Raw genomic sequence first — 26,769 nt, forward strand, 5'->3', positions numbered from 1 at the left:
ATAAAAGGGAGTGTCAAATCTTTTGGTTGTACTGAAAGAAAAAAAAATTAGGACTATTGCTTTAAGGAGTTATAAGAATTCTCTTTCAGGCTCCATAGAAATTATTTTAAAAGAAGTATGACCTGGACTCTGTCCTCAATGGATTTTAAATGGCCAGAATATAAAAATGGCCGGGTTGAGGTATAAGAGTTGCAATGGTAGGAAAGGAGAGCCACAGGAGCTCACACAGTAAAAAATGTTTCCTCCAACCAGAAAGTACGTAAAAGGCCCATTATTACTACCATTCCTTACGGATGCTTTTAACAGTTAAGGTATTTTGATGAATCAAAGTGATTCATTTTCTAGTTAACTCATTAGCCCGGATTAGTTTATTTAACCTTGATACCTGGTGTCACAGCTGGGGCTTCTGAAGGAGTAGAACTAAAGATATGTATATTTTGAGAAGCAGGGAGAATGAAAAGCGTGGTGGCTTTGTGTGATGCTGTGTTAAGGGCCCCTCAGCAAGGAAAGGCCTTCAGGAGTACTCCAGGGTGAGAACTGCCATCTTCAAAGAGGGAGACAAATTTGGATTGCTACTCTGCAATCGTTGAATAGGACCTGCCTGCCAAATCAGGGGATATTAAGTTAGTTGTACTTCATGAATTATTCTAATATGAAGTAAAACATCAAATTATTTTAAATGTTCCCTGACACTCTTTGATGCTATAAGAATATCATTTCCAAAGAAATGATATATGATTGCTTTTATAAACAAAAAAATTTAATTGGTAAATAAAAATTAACTACAGTCTCCACAAAGGCTTACCAATAGAAAAATGTAAGTGAAAGGACAATATAAGAAATTGAAAACCTGATAAATGAGCACATCTCAAGCCATCTCTCAGGGCATTGCAGCCCATCTAAATTTGTCTCACAGAGGCTATTGTTGAATTAATCTATGAGTCCAGCGAAAGTATGGAAGTTGAACTCCCTCCTCAGCCTCTATCACCTTCATTGTCACAGCTGGTGAGGTCCAAGCCACCAAATCCTCCCTGGATGTTCAGTTTGAAACCACGATAAATAGCTTGTCACTAGATGTGCAGTCACCGAAAGACAATCGCACAGGAAACGATTACTGGTGTAATGGCAAGACATTTAGAAATGGCAAACATTGGAGCAATAATGTGATGTGTTGTCGTAATTAGTGTCTGAAATACCCTGCCTTGAAGATGTGCTTTATAAAATACATAGTGTGAACTGTGAATCTGTAGCTCAGAAGCAGTTTATTTTAAATGAGAGAAAAGGAAAAGGATTCGTACTTTAAATTATTTAAATTTATCTTCACCTATAATAAACCTCAGATGATCTATTCTGCCATAGTAGGTAAAAATGGTCATAGATTTTCCAAACTGATAACCACACAACAGGCTTACACATATACACTTTTAAGTGACTTCTTTCTCTTTAAAAATACTGTTAAAATGTTTATGGTTCTTCAGGATTACATGTTGAGCTAGAATTATAAATATGTATAAATATGCAGATGCTCTATCGAATCATTCCTTATCCCATTTGTATTTCCGAAGTTGTGTAAGATAACCTTTGTGGCTTTCCAAAACATCTTCTCACACCCCAGGGGGCAAATTACCTCTATTTTCATTTCCTTTAGACTTAGATCATTTTATAATTAAGAACTTATTGAAGCAGATTCTCCCCATATGTAAGTTACTCCCTGGGGAGTAATTTATGCAAAGAGCACCTCTGACTTAATATCATATAAACCTAACAACTGTACAATGGATACCTGGGATTTTTAGTCAGTTTTGTAATCATTGTAAAAAATCCACAGTTGGAAAGGTTACACTGGAAAAAAAAAAAAGATAAAAGATAAAACCTGGTACAGATAACTTATAGTGTCATTTGTTTGGGTTTTTTAATGATTAGATTTTTTTTAATAAAGGAATAATAATGTGGCTTGTCATATTTTTTGTCCAAAAACATCAGAAATAACGATGTTTTTGATGGTGATGATGAAGATTGATATTTTGTAGCTCTTTACTATTTGCAGGGTACTTCCACATAAAATATCTCATTTAATCCTCACACCTCTATGAAGTTTGTCAGCTAAGCTTTACAAACCAGAAAACAAGATCAGAGATTTTTTTTCTTGGTCATGGGCCCAATCATTAACAGATTAGGGACTAGAATCCAGGGGGACAGAACAGAATAGAGTGACATCAAATCTCATTTTTTTCATATCCCAAAATTCTGAAAACAAATCCTAGTTCATATATAAAATCAGAAGCAAATAGAAACACTTAGTCTAATAAGTATTTTAGTTGAATTTGTCTCTTCTCCTGATATTTTTATCATTATCTCTTTAACTGGTGCTATTGGAATAATATAGGAATTCAAAATTGTATTTGTATTTTATCTTTGTGAGAAGCAGAGAAAGGGTTACTGAGTGAAATCTCAGGAAAATCAGCTAATTTCCCGTCATCATTTCCCGAGTCACCTCAAGGGCGTCATTAACCACCTGGATCCTCAGTTTTCTCATATGAAAAATAGGGACATAACTGAATTTTTTGCTTATAAAGATGATTTGAACTTACTGCGAAATATTTAATTTAAAAATTTTAATGTGCTCCCCTAAAGCTAAGTATTATTTTTTAATGAAAACAATAAGAAAAAGAGGGTTATGTCTTGCATTTATTTGTTTTGTATATTCAAGGGTGAGAAACTGTAGAAAAGCATCCAAGTGGCAGATTGATGTATAAAGCATTTTGAAGCTTATTTTGCATAATTATTTTAAATTGGGAGCAGGAATAGCAGATCTTCCTACTGTGTATAATTTTAACAACACTGAGAATACTATCAGTGACGTAGGAATTACTACATTCTAAATAAAGTTTATATCATGGATTCATCCACAACCTCAAAGCTGGTGGCTTAAAATCATCTTTCCAAGAGGTTCTATACACGGGTGTCTACAAGACATGACACCAAATTGCACACATGCAAAATGGAAATCTCATGCCCCACCATATTCCACAAAGGAATTACCTTACCAACCAACCATGTATGTCAAACCTACTATTTAATCTTACACCCAAGGCTAGGAAGCTAGAAGTCATCTTTGATTCTTCATCAGTTTCCACCTCTGTATCCTTTCTTTCTTTTATCTTCTCACCTCTTCCATTGAGCTGTCTTTCTATTTGCTTCTTCCTCTCCATTTATCCTGCCACCGATGTAATTCAAGCCTTCAGCTCCTAACACCCAGGTTAGGAATAGCCTTTTAGTTAGTCTTCCATTTGTTTCTGGTTAACCTGCCAAACTCACCTTTCTAAAGTACCCAAACCATCACTTTCATCATTTCTTCATTCACTTCTTTGATTGCTTATGGCCAGTGATGTCAGGTGAAAATTCCTCTGCCTAACTCCCAAGAGCTTGATAATCTGACATCATTCCCTCTATCCAACCATATGGCCCAAGTTTCCATTAGAACCAAGTTGCTTGTCTCAGTGATCACAAGCCACAGTCATTTGGGGCCTCCTTCATTCCATTCTGCTTGCAGAAATGCCTTTTGCCTTGTACTTCCTACACAATCTTCAAAATCAAAATGTCTTCATCTCCAATGAAATTATTTCAGTTCCTATTGAAGTAATAGTACCCATATGCTTTATCATTTTTTTCCCCTGATATCTCCATGTATTCATTTTGTTTTATTGATTAAATTATTAGCGTCATTAGTATATCTTATCTTGTGTCAACAACCTTTATTATTTTATAGCTACTTTATTTACTTATTTATTTATTTTTGGCTGTGTTGGGTCTTCGGTTCGTGCGAGGGCTTTCTCCAGTTGCGGCAAGCAGGGGCCACTCCTCATCGCGGTGCGGGGACCGCTCTTCATCGCGGTGCACGGGCCTCTCACTATCGCGGCCTCTCTTGTTGCGGAGCACAGGCTCCAGACGCGCAGGCTCAGTAATTGTGGCTCACTGGCCCAGCCGCTCTGTGGCATGTGGGATCTTCCCAGACCAGGGCTCGAACCCGTGTCCCCTGCATTGGCAGGCGGATTCTCAACCACTGCGCCACCAGGGAAGCCCCAACCTTTATTATTTTAGTGGATATATAGATGCTTAATAAATATTGAGCTGATTCATCATTGGCATTTTCACAAGTAATCATTCAACCACTTAATATATAAAGTCACCTCCACCCCTTCCAGTTTCCCTTATTTACTTACGTAAAATAATATTGAAATAAGGCAATGTGATCATTCTCAGTGACTTAATATTTGAAGTGCAAAATAAGAAAACCAAAGCCACAGGTTCAAGGGATTTTTAAGTCACACTACATGAAGGTCAAGTTCAAAAAAAGGAGAAAACAGTGAAAGCAAAAGTTTAGAAAACTTCTGGTCCCTGGTTATATTTTTTAGTTTGAGGAAAACAAAACAAACAATGGTAAATGGATGCCCTTTACTTAGAAGAAGCAGCTGGGGGCCGTTCAAATAGAAGTGGGTGATCTCACAGCCCCACCCCCATCCTAGTGTCTTCAAACACTGAGCCATGGCGGGGAGAGGTGGGAACGGAGATCGGAGGGCAAAAAGAAAACAACTCCGTAAGCTCAAAAATGTCTGTTTTCCCCTTTCAGCACAAATTGAAGTGATACCATGCAAAATTTGTGGCGATAAATCCTCTGGGATCCACTACGGAGTCATCACGTGTGAAGGCTGCAAGGTATGGGACTTTAACTCAGTACTGCCAACAGCATCCGCGTTTGCCTCAGGCATCTGTGTACTTCACAGTGCAAGAGGTGACACCTTTTGAAAGGCCTGCTAAAGGATTCTTGTGCCTGCTGCTGACACTCAGGAATTCTTGCTTGGTGGGTGGGTGGGTTGATTTTCTGTTCTTTGGCCTTTTACATTTTTGTCATTGTCTAACTCATCAGCTGGTGCTTAAAAATGGATTAATATTTAAAAGCTTCAATTATTCACATTTACATAGATATAAATACTGATTTGCTGTTTTAACAGTTTTGTGTCCAGTAAACTCCAGCCCATTTTTATCAATATGAAACGTTAAAATAAAGATTATAAGCTAATGGCCCTGTATTTATTTATCTGCTTGAGAAAGCTGTCGAGATAGCAGTTGCAATATGCATGTGACCATCCTTTATTCTCATGTTCCAAAAAAATAAAAGAAAACTGGAAGCATGGAATGTTAAAAGTGGAGCAGATAATCTCTGATCAGTTAAAAATCATCTGCCCCAACTTTATCAATGAGATCCTGAGGTCTAAACAAGATTATGTCATATGGCCAATGTCACTAATCTAGTTAGTGAGAGAACGTGGCCAAAAACATGCTTCTTTGTTTGTTTTTCATTCTCAGTCTAGTGTTCTCCTCCACAACAAATCCACCCAATTCTTCCAAAGACAAACTAATTCCTATGAGCAAGTTGATTTTTAAAACACAAAGCTGGAGGAATAGCAGTTAACATAGACTTAATCTGAAATAAGAGAAATTTGAAACTTAAGAGTAAATGTTTAAATTTAATCCTTAGAAGGAAAGAAAGGGTGAGAGACTAAATATCAAGGGGGAAATGAAAACAGTTCTGCAATTTTAAAGGGCAGTATGTAACCACAACAAATGAAATGTAGCCATAGTCCAGGAGGGGAAAGTGATAGACTGGCAAAGTTATTGGCAAAAGCAATTATATTTTTGATCAAAGATGCAAGCAAAGTGAATCATTAATTTAAGGTCAGTAAACTGAAGGAGATGCGGCGCAATCAAAAATTCTAAGAACCAACTTTAATCTTATAAGACATTCAGATATAAATGAAACAAAACGTACTGTAACTCAAATAGTCATGCTATGTGAAAAATGGGCAGTGTTTTCATAATAGTCTCAAAAATTATGATTCCTGGAATTGGAACTGGAGGGAAGAAAAGAAAAAGGACTAAATGAGAATAAAGTAGGTGAGGGATGCAGAGGGGGCAGAATAGCATGAATGTCCTAACCCATCAACATACTGACTGGCTTTAGAGGTGATTAGCAATAATCCATCTTTGAACATCATGAGATGTGCCTTGTATTCTGTGCTTCTGCAGACCCATAATTAAGAATTGCACGTTATTCACCTTAATGCAGTTTTTTCAACTTATCACAAGAAACGATAAAGCAAAATTACGAGTCAGCAGTTTTTTACGCTCCTAGAATAAGTTATTACTTCCTCTGGGCAGATAGACAAACAGTTTTCTTCATAAACACTAATAATTTTGTTTTCATTTTTTTAACTTATTTTTTAATTTTTTTGGCCATGCCACGTGGCGTGCAGCATCTTACTCCCCCAACCAGGGATTGAACCCATGCCCCCTGCAGTGGAAACACAAGAGTCTTAACAACTGGACCATCAGGGAATTCCCCTAAATACTAATAATTTTGGAATCAGACACCTCTCCAGTGAAATCACTTCCACCGTGTTAGTTTATTATGCAATTTTAAGAGCTCTGGTCTAGTTTACACAGTACCCATGAAAAAATGTTTTGTAGCTCAATGTCAAAGTAGAAATGTTTTGTGTTTCATTGTATAAAGCTGTATTTAGAAAATGTCTGATTTCAAAATATGAGGCTATGGTCATGTTAAGGAACTAAACATCTTAAGCAGTGATTTCCAAAAAGATTTAACTACTGAACAAATATATTCCATCAGGTCAATAGCCAAGAACGAGTATTTAGCCTCCTGTCATCTTTTCTATTTAAAGAAGGAATCCAGGATCAAAGAACTTATGCTGTTATTTTGAAGCATATTCTGAGGTTTTAGTCAAAATGACACTGTACACCACACCACTTTTTTTTTATTTCATGGAAAAACGCACATTTGTAAATATGCTACATTTTTCTCCAAATAGCAAACTCAAGAAATTCTGCTCAGAATAAGATATCAGTGTCAGCACATTTAGTATCAACCTCTGAATTTTCATAATACTGTTTTCAGATCAACATAAACAACCCATTTTAAATAACATCATTTCCGCTTGTGCACTTATTCAAATTCCTTTTCATCCAATAAAAATTTAAAGCGAGATCTCTTTTTCATGCCGGAAACCTCATTTGCAGTAATGAGCAACAGGTAAGCAAGAAATGCCTCACAATTAATGTCAAATTGGCCTTAAATTAGGGCTGTAGTATGACTTCAAGAAGTCTTTTCTGTCAACTCCTTTGCTAAGTGGCACTTAAGAGTATCCACAGGTAAAAACCACACAATTCTTTTGTAAAATGTAAATTCCAAGTCGTCTTCAATCAAGACTGATGAGCTGAGGTTATGCCTTCTGACAGCTTTCACGGTATATGAAGTACATAATTTCAACCCCTGGGGGCTTAGATGTGATCTCTTGTTTAAGGGCTCCATGAGTACATGCGAACTGGCCAATTGGATATCTTATTTTGCCGCCACTGGTTCATTAAATAAATAATACGCATGGATCTGTGGGGGCAAAACTAGCTCTTGTTGTTGAATGGCTTGAGGATGACAACCACAAAACCAATTGGCACTCCTGTCTAAGGAGGTACTTGGCCACTCTTCCTTTTCTGAGGCTTTTCATAAGGTTGGCCAAGCTCTCTGTTACAGTGCCTTGCCAAGCCATATGGAAGCCTGAGGCAAAAGGAAAATTGATAATTTTAATTCTGTTTTTATGTAAACTTTTGGGGAGTTTGCATTAATGTTGATTTTTAACATGTAAAATCAGTGTTAAAATGTTTATCCTGAGTACCACGTCTTTTGGCAACCCTTAAATGTGTGACCAAGGTGATTGCCTCACCAGTCTCACCCTACTCCCAGCCCTGCACTACCCTCCCATTGATAGTTGAGGAAACTGTTTGACAGAAGTCAGGTGGCCTCTTCCAGGCCTCTCAGCGAGATGGGCATTGCGTGACCATCCTGGACCTTTTCTAGGCTTCCTCCTTCCGAGAGATGATAGTACGGGATATCTTTTCCTAAAGTTTCTCTTGGTAAATCTATTTGTAGATCACTGCTTTGTTTGTAGCACTTTGCACTTTTGCTGTATTGTAATTCAAGGACAAGGAGTGATGAGGGAAACTAATTAAATAGGTGAATGAATGGGTGAAGGATACTTTCATATCTCTGGAGAGAATGTTTATTTACCCCAGTAGGATTTTTGGTAAGATAACTAAGTTGGGTGGTATCCAAAGAATTAAAAAAATAATAGACTCAGCTGTGGGTTTATTTATACGGGTGATGTATGGTCCAAGGCAGTTCATTTTGTACCAGAAGGACCTAAACGTACTTGCATGAAGACCTCCTAGATCGCTACAGCCTGAGGCCAAGCAGAGAGCATTCATTCAGCTTTTACTTATTGTCTGTTTTTTACTGAGCAGTTTTTATACCATATTTCCTTTATTCAAAGATGTGGTTGACTCTAAGGTACATCACTGGTTAGAAAAACAACCTTCCAGATACATTCTGGCCAAATACAAAAATTTCCAAATGGATAAAAATGCATCTTAGAAACTAGGAAGATAGTGGCGCATATTGAACCCACACTACTCAGTACCCAGAGTTCCTCACTCCCACAGCACTTGTGACATACGCCTGTGTTATTGTCCCCATGAAGTTTTGTCATAGGTGACACTCTCCTCTGCCACTCCCTTCCCACTGCTCTCTATGGGCAGGAACTCTATTCTGTTTTACTTTGCATAGAACAGCACAGATGTCTTTAGTACACATTGATTGAATGAATGAATGAATGATACCTTCATATCTCTGCAGAGAGTCCAAATTTTCCCCAGTAGAAACATCTGTAAGCAGTCCAAGGAGAGGTAGCCAAAGAATTTTAAAAAGTGAACTCAGTTAACGACGTTCACTGTAGAAAATGTAGCTATCATCTCTGTTAATGGTCGCTTCTTATAAATTTATCTCCCTCCCATTCTCTTTCTCCCTCTAGGGATTCTTTAGAAGGAGCCAGCAGAACAATGCCTCTTACTCCTGCCCGAGGCAGAGAAACTGTTTAATTGACAGAACCAACAGAAACCGTTGCCAACACTGCCGACTGCAGAAGTGTCTTGCCCTAGGAATGTCGAGAGATGGTAAGGCGTCACCTTCTTATTTCTTACTTAAAGGCTTTCAAAATAGAGAGCTAGTGGGAAGCAGCCGCATAGCACACAGAGATCAGCTCGGTGCTTTGTGACCACCTAGAGGGGTGGGATAGGGAGGGTGGGAGGGAGGCGCAAGAGGGAGGGGATCTGGGGATATATGTATACGTATAGCTGATTCACTTTGTTATACAGCAGAAACTAACACAACATTATAAAGCAATTATACTCCAATAAAGATGTAAAAGAAAAAAAAAGCTTTCAAATGTATGCTTTTTTTTTCATTCAAAATTATTTAATTACAAGGCTGGATAACTGAAAAAGAATTTTCCATTAAAAACAATTTCAGAGCTAGAAAGTATAAATAATATACTGGCTAACAGGTATATGTCACTCTAGGGCAGTGACATGATTAAACAGAAATGGCTTGAATCTTATGGATGCATCAAATGGATGCTTTGCTGGAGTCTGTTTAAGCTGCTGGAAGAATTCTAGACAAAGGGATAAGAAGAAAAGAAAACCACATGCTGGCAGTGTATTAAGAGGAAAAGTAAGAGCAAATAAATATATAGTATTGCCTATAACATAGGAAGAAAGGAAAGACTTTTCTGTAGCTCATGGAGCAAACTGTGCTAACTAGGTTGGGTGAAAGCCACATAGTCCTAGATCTAAAGGTGACCACTTGTCCAAGTTTGCCAGTGAATGAGGGACTTCCTGGGATGTGAGATTTTCTGAGCTAAAACTGGAAAGTCCCAGGCAGACCTGGACCACTTGGTCACTGGGTAAGTCTGACTGGTGCACAAGTTGCTTGGTATGTGGAGATGCTAAGGAACAGACCTTGCTTCTGTAGGAAGCCCAGAAGCTCCATTAATGGATGTGGACTGTTCAGAGGCATGATGAAGATCGAAAAGGCTGTAGCAGAGCTCCATGTCTTAGAAGGGTTCTATAGATGGTGTCCTTTTCAGAATAGACTCAAGTGTGCACTCCACCTTCACGCCCAATCCAAATGGATGGCTTGGCACCCCAACTGAACTTCTTAGATTAATGAAAGAGGACAAGTAAACTCACACAAAGAATTTCATCTAGCTTTGTGTCCATTTTTAAGTTTTCATCTAAACGAATTCTTTCCCCACTGACGTTGGCCGTAGCACTCCTGTACTGGGTTATGAGCAGCCCTGTGTCCTGGGGCCATTTCTGTCTTGTTCCCGCTGTATCCTCAGGGTCTGGTTAAAAGCAGGCACCTAAGTGTTTGTTGAATGAATCATGGAATTCTCTTTTACCTAGAGCCTGAGACACAGACAAAGCCCCTGATACTTATTCTCTTTATGTGAATCACTGTGGATTCTGTGTCTCTGGTCACACTCCCTGTAATGAAGTTCAAGGCAGTGTGGACCAAAAAAGAAAAAAAAAAAAAAAGGAATACTTCTAGATTTTAAAGAAATATAGATAATTGGCATGCACTATCTCTTGGTATAAAGGGATTTTATGAGTTATTGAATTAAATGCGGGCCTTTTAGTCATTTGGATAAATTTAGCTCTGCATAGATGGTATCTAAACATATACACTGTTTGAGGGGAGATTAACCAAGATGGCGGAGTAGAAGGACGTGCTCTCACTCCCTCTTGCGAGAGCACCAGAATCACAACTGGCTGCTGGACAATCATTGACAGGAAGACCCTGGACTTCACCAAGGAGGACACCCCACGTCCAAGGACAGAGGAGAAGCCACAGTGAGACGGTAGGAGGGGCTCAATCAGAGTAAAATCAAATCCCATAACTGCTGGGTGGGTGACTCACAGACTGGCGAACACTTATACCACAGAAGTCCACCCACTGGAGTGAAGGTTCTGAGCCCCACCTCAGGCTTCCCAACCTGGGGGTCCGGCAAAGGGAGGAGGAATTCCTAGAGAATCAGACTTTGAAGTCTAGTGGGAATTGATTGCAGGACTGTGACAGGACTGGGGGAAACAGAGACCCCACTCTTGGAGGGCACACACAAAGTAATGTGTGCATCGGGACCCAGGGGAAGGAGCAGTGACCCTGGGGGAGACTGAACCAGACGTACCTGCTGGTGTTGGGGGGTCTCCTGCAGAGGCGAGTGGTGGCTCTGTTTCACCGTGGGGATAAGGACACTGGCAGCAGAGGTCCTGGGAAGTTCTCCTTGGCGTGAGCCCTCCCAGAGTCTGCCATTAACCCCACCAAAGAGCACGGGTAGGCTCCAGTGTTGGGTTGCCTCAGGCAAAACAACCAACAGGGAGGGAACCCAGCCCCACCCATCAACAGTCAAGTGGATTAAGGTTTTACTGGGCTCTGATCGCCACAGCAACAGGGAGGGAACCCAGCCCCACCCATCAACAGTCAAGTGGATTAAGGTTTTACTGAGCTCTGACCGCCACAGCAACAGTCAGCTCTACCCACCACCAGAGCCTCCCATCAAGCCTCTTAGATAGCCTCAACCACCAGAGGGCAGACAACAGAAGCAAGAAAAACTACAATCCTGCAGCCTGTGGACCAAAAACCACAGTTACAGAAAGACAGAGAAGATGAAAAGGCAGAGGGCTATGTACCAGATGAAGGAACAAGAAAAAACCCCAGAAAAACAATTAAATGAAGTGGAGATAGGCAACCTTCCAGAAAAAGAATTCAGAATAATGATAGTGAAGATGATCCAGGACCTCGGAATAAGAATGGAGGCAAAGATTGAGAAGATGCAAGAAATGATTAACAAAGACCTAGAAGAATTAAAGAACAAACAAACAGAGATGACCAATACAATAACTGAAATGAAAACTACACTAGAAGGAATCAATAGCAGAATAACTGAGGCAGAAGAACGGATAAGTGACCTGGAAGACAGAATGGTGGAATTCACTGCTGCGGAACAGACTAAAGAAAAAAGAATAAAAAGAAATGAAGACAGCCTAAGAGACCTCTGGGACAACATTAAACGCAACAACATTCGCATTATAGGGGTCCCAGAAGGAGAAGAGAGAGAGAAAGGACCAGAGAAAATATTTGAAGAGATTATAATCGAAAACTTCCCTAACATGGGAAAGGAAATAGCCACCCAAGTCCAGGAAGCGCAGAGAGTCCCATACAGAATAAACCCAAGGAGAAACACGCCGAGACACATAGTAATCAAAGTGGCAAAAATTAAAGACAAAGAAAAATTATTGAAAGCAGCAAGGGAAAAACGACAAATAACATACAAGGGAACCCCCATAAGGTTAACAGCTGATTTCTCAGCAGAAACTCTGCAAGCCAGAAGGGAGTGGCATGAAATACTTAAAGTGATGAAAGGGAAGAACCTACAACCAAGATTACTCTACCCAGCAAGGATCTCATTTAGATTTGATGGAGAAATCAAAAGCTTTACAGACAAGCAAAAGCTAAGAGAATTCAGCACCACCAAACCAGCTCTACAACAAATGCTAAAGGAACTTCTCTAAGTGGGAAACACAAGAGAAGAAAAGGACCTACAAAAACAAACCCAAAACAATTAAGAAAATGGTCATAGGAACATACATATCGATAATTACCTTAAACGTGAATGGATTAAATGCCCCAACCAAAAGACATAGACTGGCTGAATGGATACAAAAACAAGACCCATATATATGCTGTCTACAAGAGACCCACTTCAGACCTAGGGACACATACAGACTGAAAGTGAGGGGATGGAAAAAGATATTCCATGCAAATGGAAATCAAAAGAAAGCTGGAGTAGCTATACTCATATCAGATAAAATAGACTTTAAAATAAAGAATGTTACAAGAGACAAGGAAGGACACTACGTAATGATCCAGGGATCAATCCAAGAAGAAGATATAACAATTATAAATATATATGCACCCAACATAGGAGCACCTCAATACATAAGGCAACTGCTAACAGCTCTAAAAGAGGAAATCGACAGTAACACAATAATAGTGGGGGACTTTAACACCTCACTTACACCAATGGACAGATCATCCAAAATGAAAATAAATAAGGAAACAGAAGCTTTAAATGACACAATAGACCAGATAGATTTAATTGATATATATAGGACATTCCATCCAAAAACGGCAGATTACACGTTCTTCTCAAGTGCACACGGAACATTCTCCAGGATAGATCACATCTTGGGTCACAAATCAAGCCTCAGTAAATTTAAGAAAATTGAAATCATATCAAGCATCTTTTCTGACCACAACGCTATGAGATTAGAAATGAATTACAGGGAAAAAAACGTAAAAAAGACAAACACATGGAGGCTAAACAATACGTTACTAAATAACCAAGAGATCACTGAAGAAATCAAACAGGAAATAAAAAAATACCTAGAGACAAATGACAATGAAAACACGACGACCCAAAACCTATGGGATGCAGCAAAAGCGGTTCTAAGAGGGAAGTTTATAGCTATACAAGCCTACCTAAAGAAACAAGAAAAATCTCAAGTAAACAATCTAACTTTACACCTAAAGAAACTAGAGAAAGAAGAACAAACAAAACCCAAAGTTAGCAGAAGGAAAGAAATCATAAAGATCAGAGCAGAAATAAATGAAATAGAAACAAAGAAAACAATAGCAAAGATCAATAAAACTAAAAGTTGGTTCTTTGAGAAGATAAACAAAATTGATAAGCCATTAGCCAGACTCATCAAGAAAAAGAGGGAGAGGACTCAAATCAATAAAATCAGAAATGAAAAAGGAGAAGTTACAACAGACACCGCAGAAATACAAAACATCCTAAGAGACTACTACAAGCAACTTTATGCCAATAAAATGGACGACCTGGAAGAAATGGACAAATTCTTAGAAAGGTATAACCTTCCAAGACTGAACCAGGAAGAAACACAAAATATGAACAGACCAATCACAAGTAATGAAATTGAAACTGTGATTAAAAATCTTCCAACAAACAAAAGTCCAGGACCAGATGGCTTCACAGGTGAATTCTATCAAACATTTAGAGAAGAGCTAACACCCATCCTTCTCAAACTCTTCCAAAAAATTGCAGAGGAAGGAACTCTCCCAAACTCATTCTATGAGGCCACCATCACCCTGATACCAAAACCAGACAAAGACACTACAAAAAAAGAAAATTACAGACCAATATCACTGATGAATATAGATGCAAAAATCCTCAACAAAATACTAGCAAACAGAATCCAACAACACATTAAAAGGATCATACACCACGATCAAGTGGGATTTATCCCAGGGATGCAAGGATTCTTCAATATACGCAAATCAATCAATGTGATACACCATATTAACAAATTGAAGAATAAAAACCATATGATCATCTCAATAGATGCAGAAAAAGCTTTTGACAAAATTCAACACCCATTTATGATAAAAACTCTCCAGAAAGTGGGCATAGAGGGAACCTACCTCAACATAATAAAGGCCATATATGACAAACCCACAGCAAACATCATTCTCAATGGTGAAAAACTGAAAGCATTTCCGCTAAGATCAGGAACGAGACAAGGATGTCCACTCTCACCACTATTATTCAACATAGTTCTGGAAGTCCTAGCCACGGCAATCAGAGAAGAAAAAGAAATAAAAGGAATACAAATTGGAAAAGAAGAAGTAAAACTGTCACTGTTTGCGGATGACATGATACTATACATAGAGAATCCTAAAACTGCCACCAGAAAACTGCTAGAGCTAATTAATGAATATGGTAAAGTTGCAGGTTACAAAATTAATGCACAGAAATCTCTTGCATTCCTATACACTAATGATGAAAAATCTGAAAGAGAAATTATGGAAACACTCCCATTTACCATTGCAACAAAAAGAATAAAATACCTAGGAATAAACCTACCTAGGGAGACAAAAGACCTGTATGCAGAAAACTATAAGACACTGATGAAAGAAATTAAAGACGATACCAACAGATGGAGAGATATACCATGTTCTTGGATTGGAAGAATCAACATTGTGAAAATGAGTATACTACCCAAAGCAATCTACAGATTCAATGCAATCCCTATCAAATTACCAATGGCATTTTTTACGGAGCTAGAACAAATCATCTTAAAATTTGTATGGAGACACAAAAGACCCCGAATAGCCAAAGCAGTCTTGAGGCAAAAAAATGGAGCTGGAGGAATCAGACTCCCTGACTTCAGACTATACTACAAAGCTACAGTAATCAAGACAATATGGTACTGGCACAAAAACAGAAACATAGATCAATGGAACAAGATAGAAAGCCCAGAGATTAACCCACGCACCTATGGTCAACTAATCTATGACAAAGGAGGCAAAGATATACAATGGAGAAAAGACAGTCTCTTCAATAAGTGGTGCTGGGAAAACTGGACAGCCACATGTAAAAGAATGAAATTAGAATACTCCCTAACACCATACACAAAAATAAACTCAAAATGGATTAGAGACCTAAATATAAGACTGGACACTATAAAACTCTTAGAGGAAAACATAGGAAGAACACTCTTTGACATAAATCACAGCAAGATCTTTTTCGATCCACCTCCTAGAGTAATGGAAATAAAAACAAAAATAAACAAGTGGGACCTAATGAAACTTCAAAGCTTTTGCACAGCAAAGGAAACCATAAACAAGACGAAAAGACAACCCTCAGAATGGGAGAAAATATTTGCAAATGAATCAACGGACAAAGGATTAATCTCCAAAATATATAAACAGCTCATTCAGCTCAATATCAAAGAAACAAACACCCCAATCCAAAAATGGGCAGAAGACCTAAATAGACATTTCTCCAAAGAAGACATACAGACGGCCACGAAGCACATGAAAAGATGCTCAACATCACTAATTATTAGAGAAATGCAAATCAAAACTACAATGAGGTATCACCTCACTCCTGTTAGAATGGGCATCATCAGAAAATCTACAAACAACAAATGCTGGAGAGGGTGTGGAGAAAAGGGAACCCTCTTGCACTGTTGGTGGGAATGTAAATTGATACAGCCACTATGGAGAACAATATGGAGGTTCCTTAAAAAACTAAAAATAGAATTACCATATGACCCAGCAATCCCACTACTGGGCATATACCCAGAGAAAACCGTAATTCAAAAAGACACGTGCACCCGAATGTTCATTGCAGCACTATTTACAATAGCCAGGTCATGGAAGCAACCTAAATGCCCATCAACAGACGAATGGATAAAGAAGTTGTGGTACATATATACGATGGAATATTATTCAGCCATAAAAAGGAACGAAATTGAGTCATTTGTTGAGAAGTGGATGGATCTAGAGACTGTCATACAGAGTGAAGTAAGTCAGAAAGAGAAAAACAAATATCGTATGTTAATGCATGTATGTGGAACGTAGAAAAATGGTACAGATGAGCCAGTTTGCAGGGCAGAAGTTGAGACACAGATGTAGAGAATGGACATATGGACACCAAGGGGGGAAAACTGCGATGAGGTGGGGATGGTGATGTGCTGAATTGGGCGATTGGGATTGACATGTATACACTGATGTGTATAAAACTGATGCCTAATAAGAACCTGCAGTATAAAAAAACAAACAAAACAACTAATACTAAACTTTCATTGGGTTATTTGTATGGAAATATGTTAATATAAATGTTTCAGACATTACATGAAATTTCTAAAAATCTTATATTTGTATTTGTATGGAAATATGTATGGAAATATGTTAATATAAATGTTTCAGACAGTACATGAAATTTCTAAAAATCTTATATTTGTATTTGTATGGAAATATGTATGGAAATATGTTAATATAAATGTTTCAGACATTACATGAAATTTCTAAAAATCTTATATTTGTATTTGTATGGAAATATGTATGGAGATATGTTAATATAAATGTTTCAGACATTACATGAAATTTCTAAAAATCTTATATTTGTATTTGTATGGAAATATGTATGGAGATATGTTAATATAAATGTTTCAGACATTACATGAAATTTCTAAAAATCTTATATTTGTATTTGTATGGAAATATGTATGGAGATATGTTAATATAAATGTTTCAGACATTACATGAAATTTCTAAAAATCTTATATTTGTATTTGTATGGAAATATGTATGGAAATATGTTAATATAAATGTTTCAGACATTACATGAAAAAATAAAAAATAAAAAAAAATAAACATATACACTGTTTACTTCTTTTTTTTTTTTTTTTTTTTTTTTTAAGATTTTTAGAAATTTCATGTAATGTCTGAAACATTTATATTAACATATTTCCATACATATTTCCATACAAATACAAATATAAGATTTTTAGAAATTTCATGTAATGTCTGAAACATTTATATTAACATATTTCCATACAAATACAAATATAAGATTTTTAGAAAGTTCATGTACTGTCTGAAACATTTATATTAACATATTTCCATACATATTTCCATACAAATACAAATATAAGATTTTTAGAAATTTCATGTAATGTCTGAAACATTTATATTAACATATTTCCATACAAATAACCCAATGAAAGTTTAGTATTAGTTGTTTTGTTTGTTTTTTTATACTGCAGGTTCTTATTAGGCATCAGTTTTATACACATCAGTGTATACATGTCAATCCCAATCGCCCAATTCAGCACATCACCATCCCCACCTCATCGCAGTTTTCCCCCCTTGGTGTCCATATGTCCATTCTCTACATCTGTGTCTCAACTTCTGCCCTGCAAACTGGCTCATCTGTACCATTTTTCTACGTTCCACATACATGCATTAACATACGATATTTGTTTTTCTCTTTCTGACTTACTTCACTCTGTATGACAGTCTCTAGATCCATCCACTTCTCAACAAATGACTCAATTTCGTTCCTTTTTATGGCTGAATAATATTCCATCGTATATATGTACCACAACTTCTTTATCCATTCGTCTGTTGATGGGCATTTAGGTTGCTTCCATGACCTGGCTATTGTAAATAGTGCTGCAATGAACATTCGGGTGCACGTGTCTTTTTGAATTACGGTTTTCTCTGGGTATATGCCCAGTAGTGGGATTGCTGGGTCATATGGTAATTCTATTTTTAGTTTTTTAAGGAACCTCCATATTGTTCTCCATAGTGGCTGTATCAATTTACATTCCCACCAACAGTGCAAGAGGGTTCCCTTTTCTCCACACCCTCTCCAGCATTTGTTGTTTGTAGATTTTCTGATGATGCCCATTCTAACAGGAGTGAGGTGATACCTCATTGTAGTTTTGATTTGCATTTCTCTAATAATTAGTGATGTTGAGCATCTTTTCATGTGCTTCGTGGCCGTCTGTATGTCTTCTTTGGAGAAATGTCTATTTAGGTCTTCTGCCCATTTTTGGATTGGGGTGTTTGTTTCTTTGATATTGAGCTGAATGAGCTGTTTATATATTTTGGAGATTAATCCTTTGTCCGTTGATTCATTTGCAAATATTTTCTCCCATTCTGAGGGTTGTCTTTTCGTCTTGTTTATGGTTTCCTTTGCTGTGCAAAAGCTTTGAAGTTTCATTAGGTCCCACTTGTTTATTTTTGTTTTTATTTCCATTACTCTAGGAGGTGGATCGAAAAAGATCTTGCTGTGATTTATGTCAAAGAGTGTTCTTCCTATGTTTTCCTCTAAGAGTTTTATAGTGTCCAGTCTTATATTTAGGTCTCTAATCCATTTTGAGTTTATTTTTGTGTATGGTGTTAGGGAGTATTCTAATTTCATTCTTTTACATGTGGCTGTCCAGTTTTCCCAGCACCACTTATTGAAGAGACTGTCTTTTCTCCATTGTATATCTTTGCCTCCTTTGTCATAGATTAGTTGACCATAGGTGCGTGGGTTAATCTCTGGGCTTTCTATCTTGTTCCATTGATCTATGTTTCTGTTTTTGTGCCAGTACCATATTGTCTTGATTACTGTAGCTTTGTAGTATAGTCTGAAGTCAGGGAGTCTGATTCCTCCAGCTCCATTTTTTTGCCTCAAGACTGCTTTGGCTATTCGGGGTCTTTTGTGTCTCCATACAAATTTTAAGATGATTTGTTCTAGCTCCGTAAAAAATGCCATTGGTAATTTGATAGGGATTGCATTGAATCTGTAGATTGCTTTGGGTAGTATACTCATTTTCACAATGTTGATTCTTCCAATCCAAGAACATGGTATATCTCTCCATCTGTTGGTATCGTCTTTAATTTCTTTCATCAGTGTCTTATAGTTTTCTGCATACAGGTCTTTTGTCTCCCTAGGTAGGTTTATTCCTAGGTATTTTATTCTTTTTGTTGCAATGGTAAATGGGAGTGTTTCCATAATTTCTCTTTCAGATTTTTCATCATTAGTGTATAGGAATGCAAGAGATTTCTGTGCATTAATTTTGTAACCTGCAACTTTACCATATTCATTAATTAGCTCTAGCAGTTTTCTGGTGGCAGTTTTAGGATTCTCTATGTATAGTATCATGTCATCCGCAAACAGTGACAGTTTTACTTCTTCTTTTCCAATTTGTATTCCTTTTATTTCTTTTTCTTCTCTGATTGCCGTGGCTAGGACTTCCAGAACTATGTTGAATAATAGTGGTGAGAGTGGACATCCTTGTCTCGTTCCTGATCTTAGCGGAAATGCTTTCAGTTTTTCACCATTGAGAATGATGTTTGCTGTGGGTTTGTCATATATGGCCTTTATTATGTTGAGGTAGGTTCCCTCTATGCCCACTTTCTGGAGAGTTTTTATCATAAATGGGTGTTGAATTTTGTCAAAAGCTTTTTCTGCATCTATTGAGATGATCATATGGTTTTTATTCTTCAATTTGTTAATATGGTGTATCACATTGATTGATTTGCGTATATTGAAGAATCCTTGCATCCCTGGGATAAATCCCACTTGATCGTGGTGTATGATCCTTTTAATGTGTTGTTGGATTCTGTTTGCTAGTATTTTGTTGAGGATTTTTGCATCTATATTCATCAGTGATATTGGTCTGTAATTTTCTTTTTTTGTAGTGTCTTTGTCTGGTTTTGGTATCAGGGTGATGGTGGCCTCATAGAATGAGTTTGGGAGAGTTCCTTCCTCTGCAATTTTTTGGAAGAGTTTGAGAAGGATGGGTGTTAGCTCTTCTCTAAATGTTTGATAGAATTCACCTGTGAAGCCATCTGGTCCTGGACTTTTGTTTGTTGGAAGATTTTTAATCACAGTTTCAATTTCATTACTTGTGATTGGTCTGTTCATATTTTGTGTTTCTTCCTGGTTCAGTCTTGGAAGGTTATACCTTTCTAAGAATTTGTCCATTTCTTCCAGGTCGTCCATTTTATTGGCATAAAGTTGCTTGTAGTAGTCTCTTAGGATGTTTTGTATTTCTGCGGTGTCTGTTGTAACTTCTCCTTTTTCATTTCTGATTTTATTGATTTGAGTCCTCTCCCTCTTTTTCTTGATGAGTCTGGCTAATGGCTTATCAATTTTGTTTATCTTCTCAAAGAACCAACTTTTAGTTTTATTGATCTTTGCTATTGTTTTCTTTGTTTCTATTTCATTTATTTCTGCTCTGATCTTTATGATTTCTTTCCTTCTGCTAACTTTGGGTTTTGTTTGTTCTTCTTTCTCTAGTTTCTTTAGGTGTAAAGTTAGATTGTTTACTTGAGATTTTTCTTGTTTCTTTAGGTAGGCTTGTATAGCTATAAACTTCCCTCTTAGAACCGCTTTTGCTGCATCCCATAGGTTTTGGGTCGTCGTGTTTTCATTGTCATTTGTCTCTAGGTATTTTTTTATTTCCTGTTTGATTTCTTCAGTGATCTCTTGGTTATTTAGTAACGTATTGTTTAGCCTCCATGTGTTTGTCTTTTTTACGTTTTTTTCCCTGTAATTCATTTCTAATCTCATAGCGTTGTGGTCAGAAAAGATGCTTGATATGATTTCAATTTTCTTAAATTTACTGAGGCTTGATTTGTGACCCAAGATGTGATCTATCCTGGAGAATGTTCCGTGTGCACTTGAGAAGAACGTGTAATCTGCCGTTTTTGGATGGAATGTCCTATATATATCAATTAAATCTATCTGGTCTATTGTGTCATTTAAAGCTTCTGTTTCCTTATTTATTTTCATTTTGGATGATCTGTCCATTGGTGTAAGTGAGGTGTTAAAGTCCCCCACTATTATTGTGTTACTGTCGATTTCCTCTTTTAGAGCTGTTAGCAGTTGCCTTATGTATTGAGGTGCTCCTATGTTGGGTGCATATATATTTATAATTGTTATATCTTCTTCTTGGATTGATCCCTGGATCATTACGTAGTGTCCTTCCTTGTCTCTTGTAACATTCTTTATTTTAAAGTCTATTTTATCTGATATGAGTATAGCTACTCCAGCTTTCTTTTGATTTCCATTTGCATGGAATATCTTTTTCCATCCCCTCACTTTCAGTCTGTATGTGTCCCTAGGTCTGAAGTGGGTCTCTTGTAGACAGCATATATATGGGTCTTGTTTTTGTATCCATTCAGCCAGTCTATGTCTTTTGGTTGGGGCATTTAATCCATTCACGTTTAAGGTAATTATCGATATGTATGTTCCTATGACCATTTTCTTAATTGTTTTGGGTTTGTTTTTGTAGGTCCTTTTCTTCTCTTGTGTTTCCCACTTAGAGAAGTTCCTTTAGCATTTGTTGTAGAGCTGGTTTGGTGGTGCTGAATTCTCTTAGCTTTTGCTTGTCTGTAAAGCTTTTGATTTCTCCATCAAATCTAAATGAGATCCTTGCTGGGTAGAGTAATCTTGGTTGTAGGTTCTTCCCTTTCATCACTTTAAGTATTTCATGCCACTCCCTTCTGGCTTGCAGAGTTTCTGCTGAGAAATCAGCTGTTAACCTTATGGGGGTTCCCTTGTATGTTATTTGTCGTTTTTCCCTTGCTGCTTTCAATAATTTTTCTTTGTCTTTAATTTTTGCCACTTTGATTACTATGTGTCTCGGCGTGTTTCTCCTTGGGTTTATTCTGTATGGGACTCTCTGCGCTTCCTGGACTTGGGTGGCTATTTCCTTTCCCATGTTAGGGAAGTTTTCGATTATAATCTCTTCAAATATTTTCTCTGGTCCTTTCTCTCTCTCTTCTCCTTCTGGGACCCCTATAATGCGAATGTTGTTGCGTTTAATGTTGTCCCAGAGGTCTCTTAGGCTGTCTTCATTTCTTTTTATTCTTTTTTCTTTAGTCTGTTCCGCAGCAGTGAATTCCACCATTCTGTCTTCCAGGTCACTTATCCGTTCTTCTGCCTCAGTTATTCTGCTATTGATTCCTTCTAGTGTAGTTTTCATTTCAGTTATTGTATTGGTCATCTCTGTTTGTTTGTTCTTTAATTCTTCTAGGTCTTTGTTAATCATTTCTTGCATCTTCTCAATCTTTGCCTCCATTCTTATTCCGAGGTCCTGGATCATCTTCACTATCATTATTCTGAATTCTTTTTCTGGAAGGTTGCCTATCTCCACTTCATTTAGTTGTTTTTCTGGGGTTTTTTCTTGTTCCTTCATCTGGTACATAGCCCTCTGCCTTTTCATCTTCTCTGTCTTTCTGTAACTGTGGTTTTTGGTCCACAGGCTGCAGGATTGTAGTTTTTCTTGCTTCTGTTGTCTGCCCTCTGGTGGTTGAGGCTATCTAAGAGGCTTGATGGGAGGCTCTGGTGGTGGGTAGAGCTGACTGTTGCTGTGGCGGTCAGAGCTCAGTAAAACCTTAATCCACTTGACTGTTGATGGGTGGGGCTGGGTTCCCTCCCTGTTGCTGTGGCGATCAGAGCCCAGTAAAACCTTAATCCACTTGACTGTTGATGGGTGGGGCTGGGTTCCCTCCCTGTTGGTTGTTTTGCCTGAGGCAACCCAACACTGGAGCCTACCCGTGCTCTTTGGTGGGGTTAATGGCAGACTCTGGGAGGGCTCACGCCAAGGAGAACTTCCCAGGACCTCTGCTGCCAGTGTCCTTATCCCCACGGTGAAACAGAGCCACCACTCGCCTCTGCAGGAGACCCCCCAACACCAGCAGGTACGTCTGGTTCAGTCTCCCCCAGGGTCACTGCTCCTTCCCCTGGGTCCCGATGCACACATTACTTTGTGTGTGCCCTCCAAGAGTGGGGTCTCTGTTTCCCCCAGTCCTGTCACAGTCCTGCAATCAATTCCCACTAGACTTCAAAGTCTGATTCTCTAGGAATTCCTCCTCCCTTTGCCGGACCCCCAGGTTGGGAAGCCTGAGGTGGGGCTCAGAACCTTCACTCCAGTGGGTGGACTTCTGTGGTATAAGTGTTCGCCAGTCTGTGAGTCACCCACCCAGCAGTTATGGGATTTGATTTTACTCTGATTGCGCCCCTCCTACCGTCTCACTGTGGCTTCTCCTCTGTCCTTGGACGTGGGGTGTCCTCCTTGGTGAAGTCCAGGGTCTTCCTGTCAATGATTGTCCAGCAGCCAGTTGTGATTCTGGTGCTCTCGCAAGAGGGAGTCCACTGTTTACTTCTTAGCTTGCATTCTCCAGATAGTTGCATCTTGAATCTTTGTTTACCATTTCTCTAATTTCCAACCCACATAAACTTGTCTTGCACAAAAGTATACCAATGAGATATGTTTAACCCCCAAAATAAAAAGAATCTGACGTTGAGCCTTCCAGTTTCTAGGTAGCTTCTAAAGCTACAAGATGTAGGTTTCCAAAACTTTTCTATGTATTAGCTGATTTTGTTTGTTTGTTTTTCTAGATTTGCTAATCACATACATTTACTCTTAGGGTAAATTTATAGCCCTGTGTACTTGCACATAACTAAAGTGAAGAAAGTGGAGGGTGGAGGTTAAATGGTTTTCAGAATTTCTCTAGTGAAATTCTGTGGGAATTTGAGTTGATAATTTTGCACTTCATTTCTGTAATATGGAGGCAGCATAATAATTGACACTATCTGAAAAGTTCCATTAATAATTCTACAGAGAGACTAAGCCATTGAGTATTTGCCTTTGTTGCTTCTTCCTACAATAAAAGGAAGTATCTGTTTGGAAAGAGAGATCATGTGGGTCTGTGCTGGTGAACAGAATCATGAGCAAGGGATGGGCATATGGTCCAAGGCAGATTCAGTGATGTCAGCCCACAAAATCTAAGAGGTTGTCTGAATCTCATGACATAAAAGAAGTATATTGTCGGGGCGGGGGTTGGGGCGTGGGGATCATTTATGGATAGAGCTGCAGTCTATTCTCAAGGGGGAAGAAATTTACTACAGCATAAACTTCTGTGCAAGAAAAAGCAGGATAGTATCTAAGGATGCTGAGGATTAAGGATAATGATCCATCTTAATTTTAGGTCCAGAGACAGTCTTGAGGCTTCCAGGGACATCTTTCAAAATGCCTCCTAAGCATGGCTTGTGTCAAATTAATGGTGAGGAGAAATGCTCAGGAGTGATAATAGTGGCTGAGAATGAGGAGAAGAGGCTTCAGCAGAAGAAAAAAAATGATTCTCTCTAAGGGAAAACAAATTCTTCTTTACTGTTTATATAGAGGAAGTTTGTTATAAGCCTTGAATATGTACGGTACTTTAAACTAAATAAGTCACACTAATACCTGGGAAGCTAAACAGGTTTTATCTCCTATTGATAAGTAATGCCTAGTATGTGGTATCAAAGGATTATGAAGCCCTGAGGTTATGGGTAATTAGCTATGTCTAGTAAGGGCTCAAGAATGAGAGGTAGTATGTGTCCTGCCACTAATTTATTATACCTACCTTCTACTGATGAAGCAGATATTTTCAAAGTGCTTTAGCAGTAGTACCAGTAGCCAAGATAAGATGCCCTCACACCTAACTTCTATATACACACCACCCAGCTTCCCTCAGACATAAAGTAGCATCTTCATTTTAATATTTGCATTTGTTTTCTGTCAGTCATGCCTGGCTCCAAGAATATTTACTTCACCATACCTGGTCACTAAAACAATATGACTGCTAGTAGATGGCTTGATATAACTGTTGACTCCACTGGACTTTCATTCTCTCCTGAATTTCAGCTTCTATAGTGGCATATTAGTCATGGGAGATATATGAGTAGACAACAAACTCAGCAGTAACAAATTTGTTCGAATTTAGCATTGGCAAAGAATCAAAAGTCAAATCCACTTGGAATACATACACATGTGTTTATGTGTATAAAAAGGTGAAGGTATTGCATGTATACATGTGTGTGAAGTGATGGCATGCATATGTGCACTGAATCTTCTCCACCACTGTATTTATTTCCTTTTTTAACTGGACCCTTCACAAATGTTAGTTGCCGGAATCTTCAGTGTCAGTTGTATTAGCACTACCAAAAAAAAAAAAAAAACAAACATTTTGGCATCAATAGGAAGCAATAGGAAGATATTGCACCCCAAAGAAAAAACATTATACTCACCTTGCAATAATGAAGTATGTGTCCTCCTAAGTGACATGCCTCTATGAAAAAATGGAAGCTGCCCTACACGGGCAGGTGTCACAGATTTAGCTTCTTGTTATCCAGAATGGCATTGTCCAATATAGTATCCACGTGTTGCTATTTAAATTTAAGTTTAGATTTATTACAATTAAATAAAATTTAAAATTTAGTTCTTCAGTCACACTAGCTATATTTCAAGTGCTCAAAGCCACATGTGCCTTGTGGCTACCATATTGGAAAGTGCAGGGAACATTCCATAATCACAGGAAGCTCTGTTGGAAAAGAAGTGAAGGGGAAGAGAGAGAATATTTTAAAATTATGAATAGGGTTGGGTAGACTGAATCAGATTTTTTTCAACAAATCTTAAAGCACTATAAAAAGGCATAGCCTTGAAATTTTAAAGTTAAATTAAGACTAGTTTCCTTGATAAGTAGTGAGATATAAACATAAAGAATTTCACAGCCAAAGATAGTAAGATAAAATAATTTCCAAAAGGACTATGGAAAGTCATAGATGATAGTTCTACAACGGGGTTCCTCTTGATACCAAAAACATGTGTCTAGTAGTCATGTGGTAGGAAGCAGAAATCTTTGAAGAAGCATCATCTTTGTTTTATAGTTACTCCAGAAACTTCCATTCCATTTAGAATCCCACAATTCAAATAGATATGAAAAGATTTCCAATACTTTTGCGTAAAATGGTTCTTTGCTAGTGTGGGATCAAAATGAGGGTTAAGAGCATATCATGAGCAAATACTATCATCACTGAATATTTATAAAGCACTTGCAATGTATACAAATTGTGCTGGTTTCTTTGAGAGCCAGCAGTTTAACAAGAGGCTGTCTCCATACTCAAGTGAATCTCATTAACAGAATAATTCAAGTTTGAGAGGGTCAAACACTTAAAATATGTGCCATTCTGATTAATGGGTAGTGGTAAGAAGAATGCAAATACTTGAAAATATAATAGTAATATAGCCTTTGTTAAAATAGGCCCATGAAGTCATTTGTAGAGACGTGGATGGACCTAGAGACTGTCATACAGAGTGAAGTAAGTCAGAAAGAGAAAAACAAATATCATATATTAATGCATATATGTGGAATCTAGAAAAATGGTACAGCTGAACTGGTTTGCAAGGTAGAAATAGAGACACAGATGTAGAGAACAAACGTATGGACACCAAGGGGGGAAAGCGGGGTTGGGGGGGGGGATGAATTGGGAGATTGGGATTGACATATATACACTAATATGTATAAAATAGATAAGTAATAAGAACCTGCTGTATAATAAATAAATTAAATTAAAAACATAGGCCCATGAATATAATAAATGTATT

General features: G+C 37.9%; 1 protein-coding gene across 1 annotated transcript in view; it reads left to right on the plus strand.

Annotated features, from left to right (window-relative positions):
• Window positions 1-26,769, plus strand: part of RORB (RAR related orphan receptor B) — a 191,536-nt gene that overhangs the window by 125,246 nt on the left and 39,521 nt on the right. The window contains exons 2-3 of the mRNA XM_007182274.2: window positions 4,631-4,716; window positions 8,940-9,081. Coding sequence (XP_007182336.1) covers window positions 4,631-4,716; window positions 8,940-9,081 — 228 coding nt within the window. The remainder of the gene's footprint in view (window positions 1-4,630; window positions 4,717-8,939; window positions 9,082-26,769) is intronic.

Source organism: Balaenoptera acutorostrata, chromosome 6 (genome assembly GCF_949987535.1).
Source record: "Balaenoptera acutorostrata chromosome 6, mBalAcu1.1, whole genome shotgun sequence".
NCBI lineage: Eukaryota > Metazoa > Chordata > Mammalia > Artiodactyla > Balaenopteridae > Balaenoptera > Balaenoptera acutorostrata.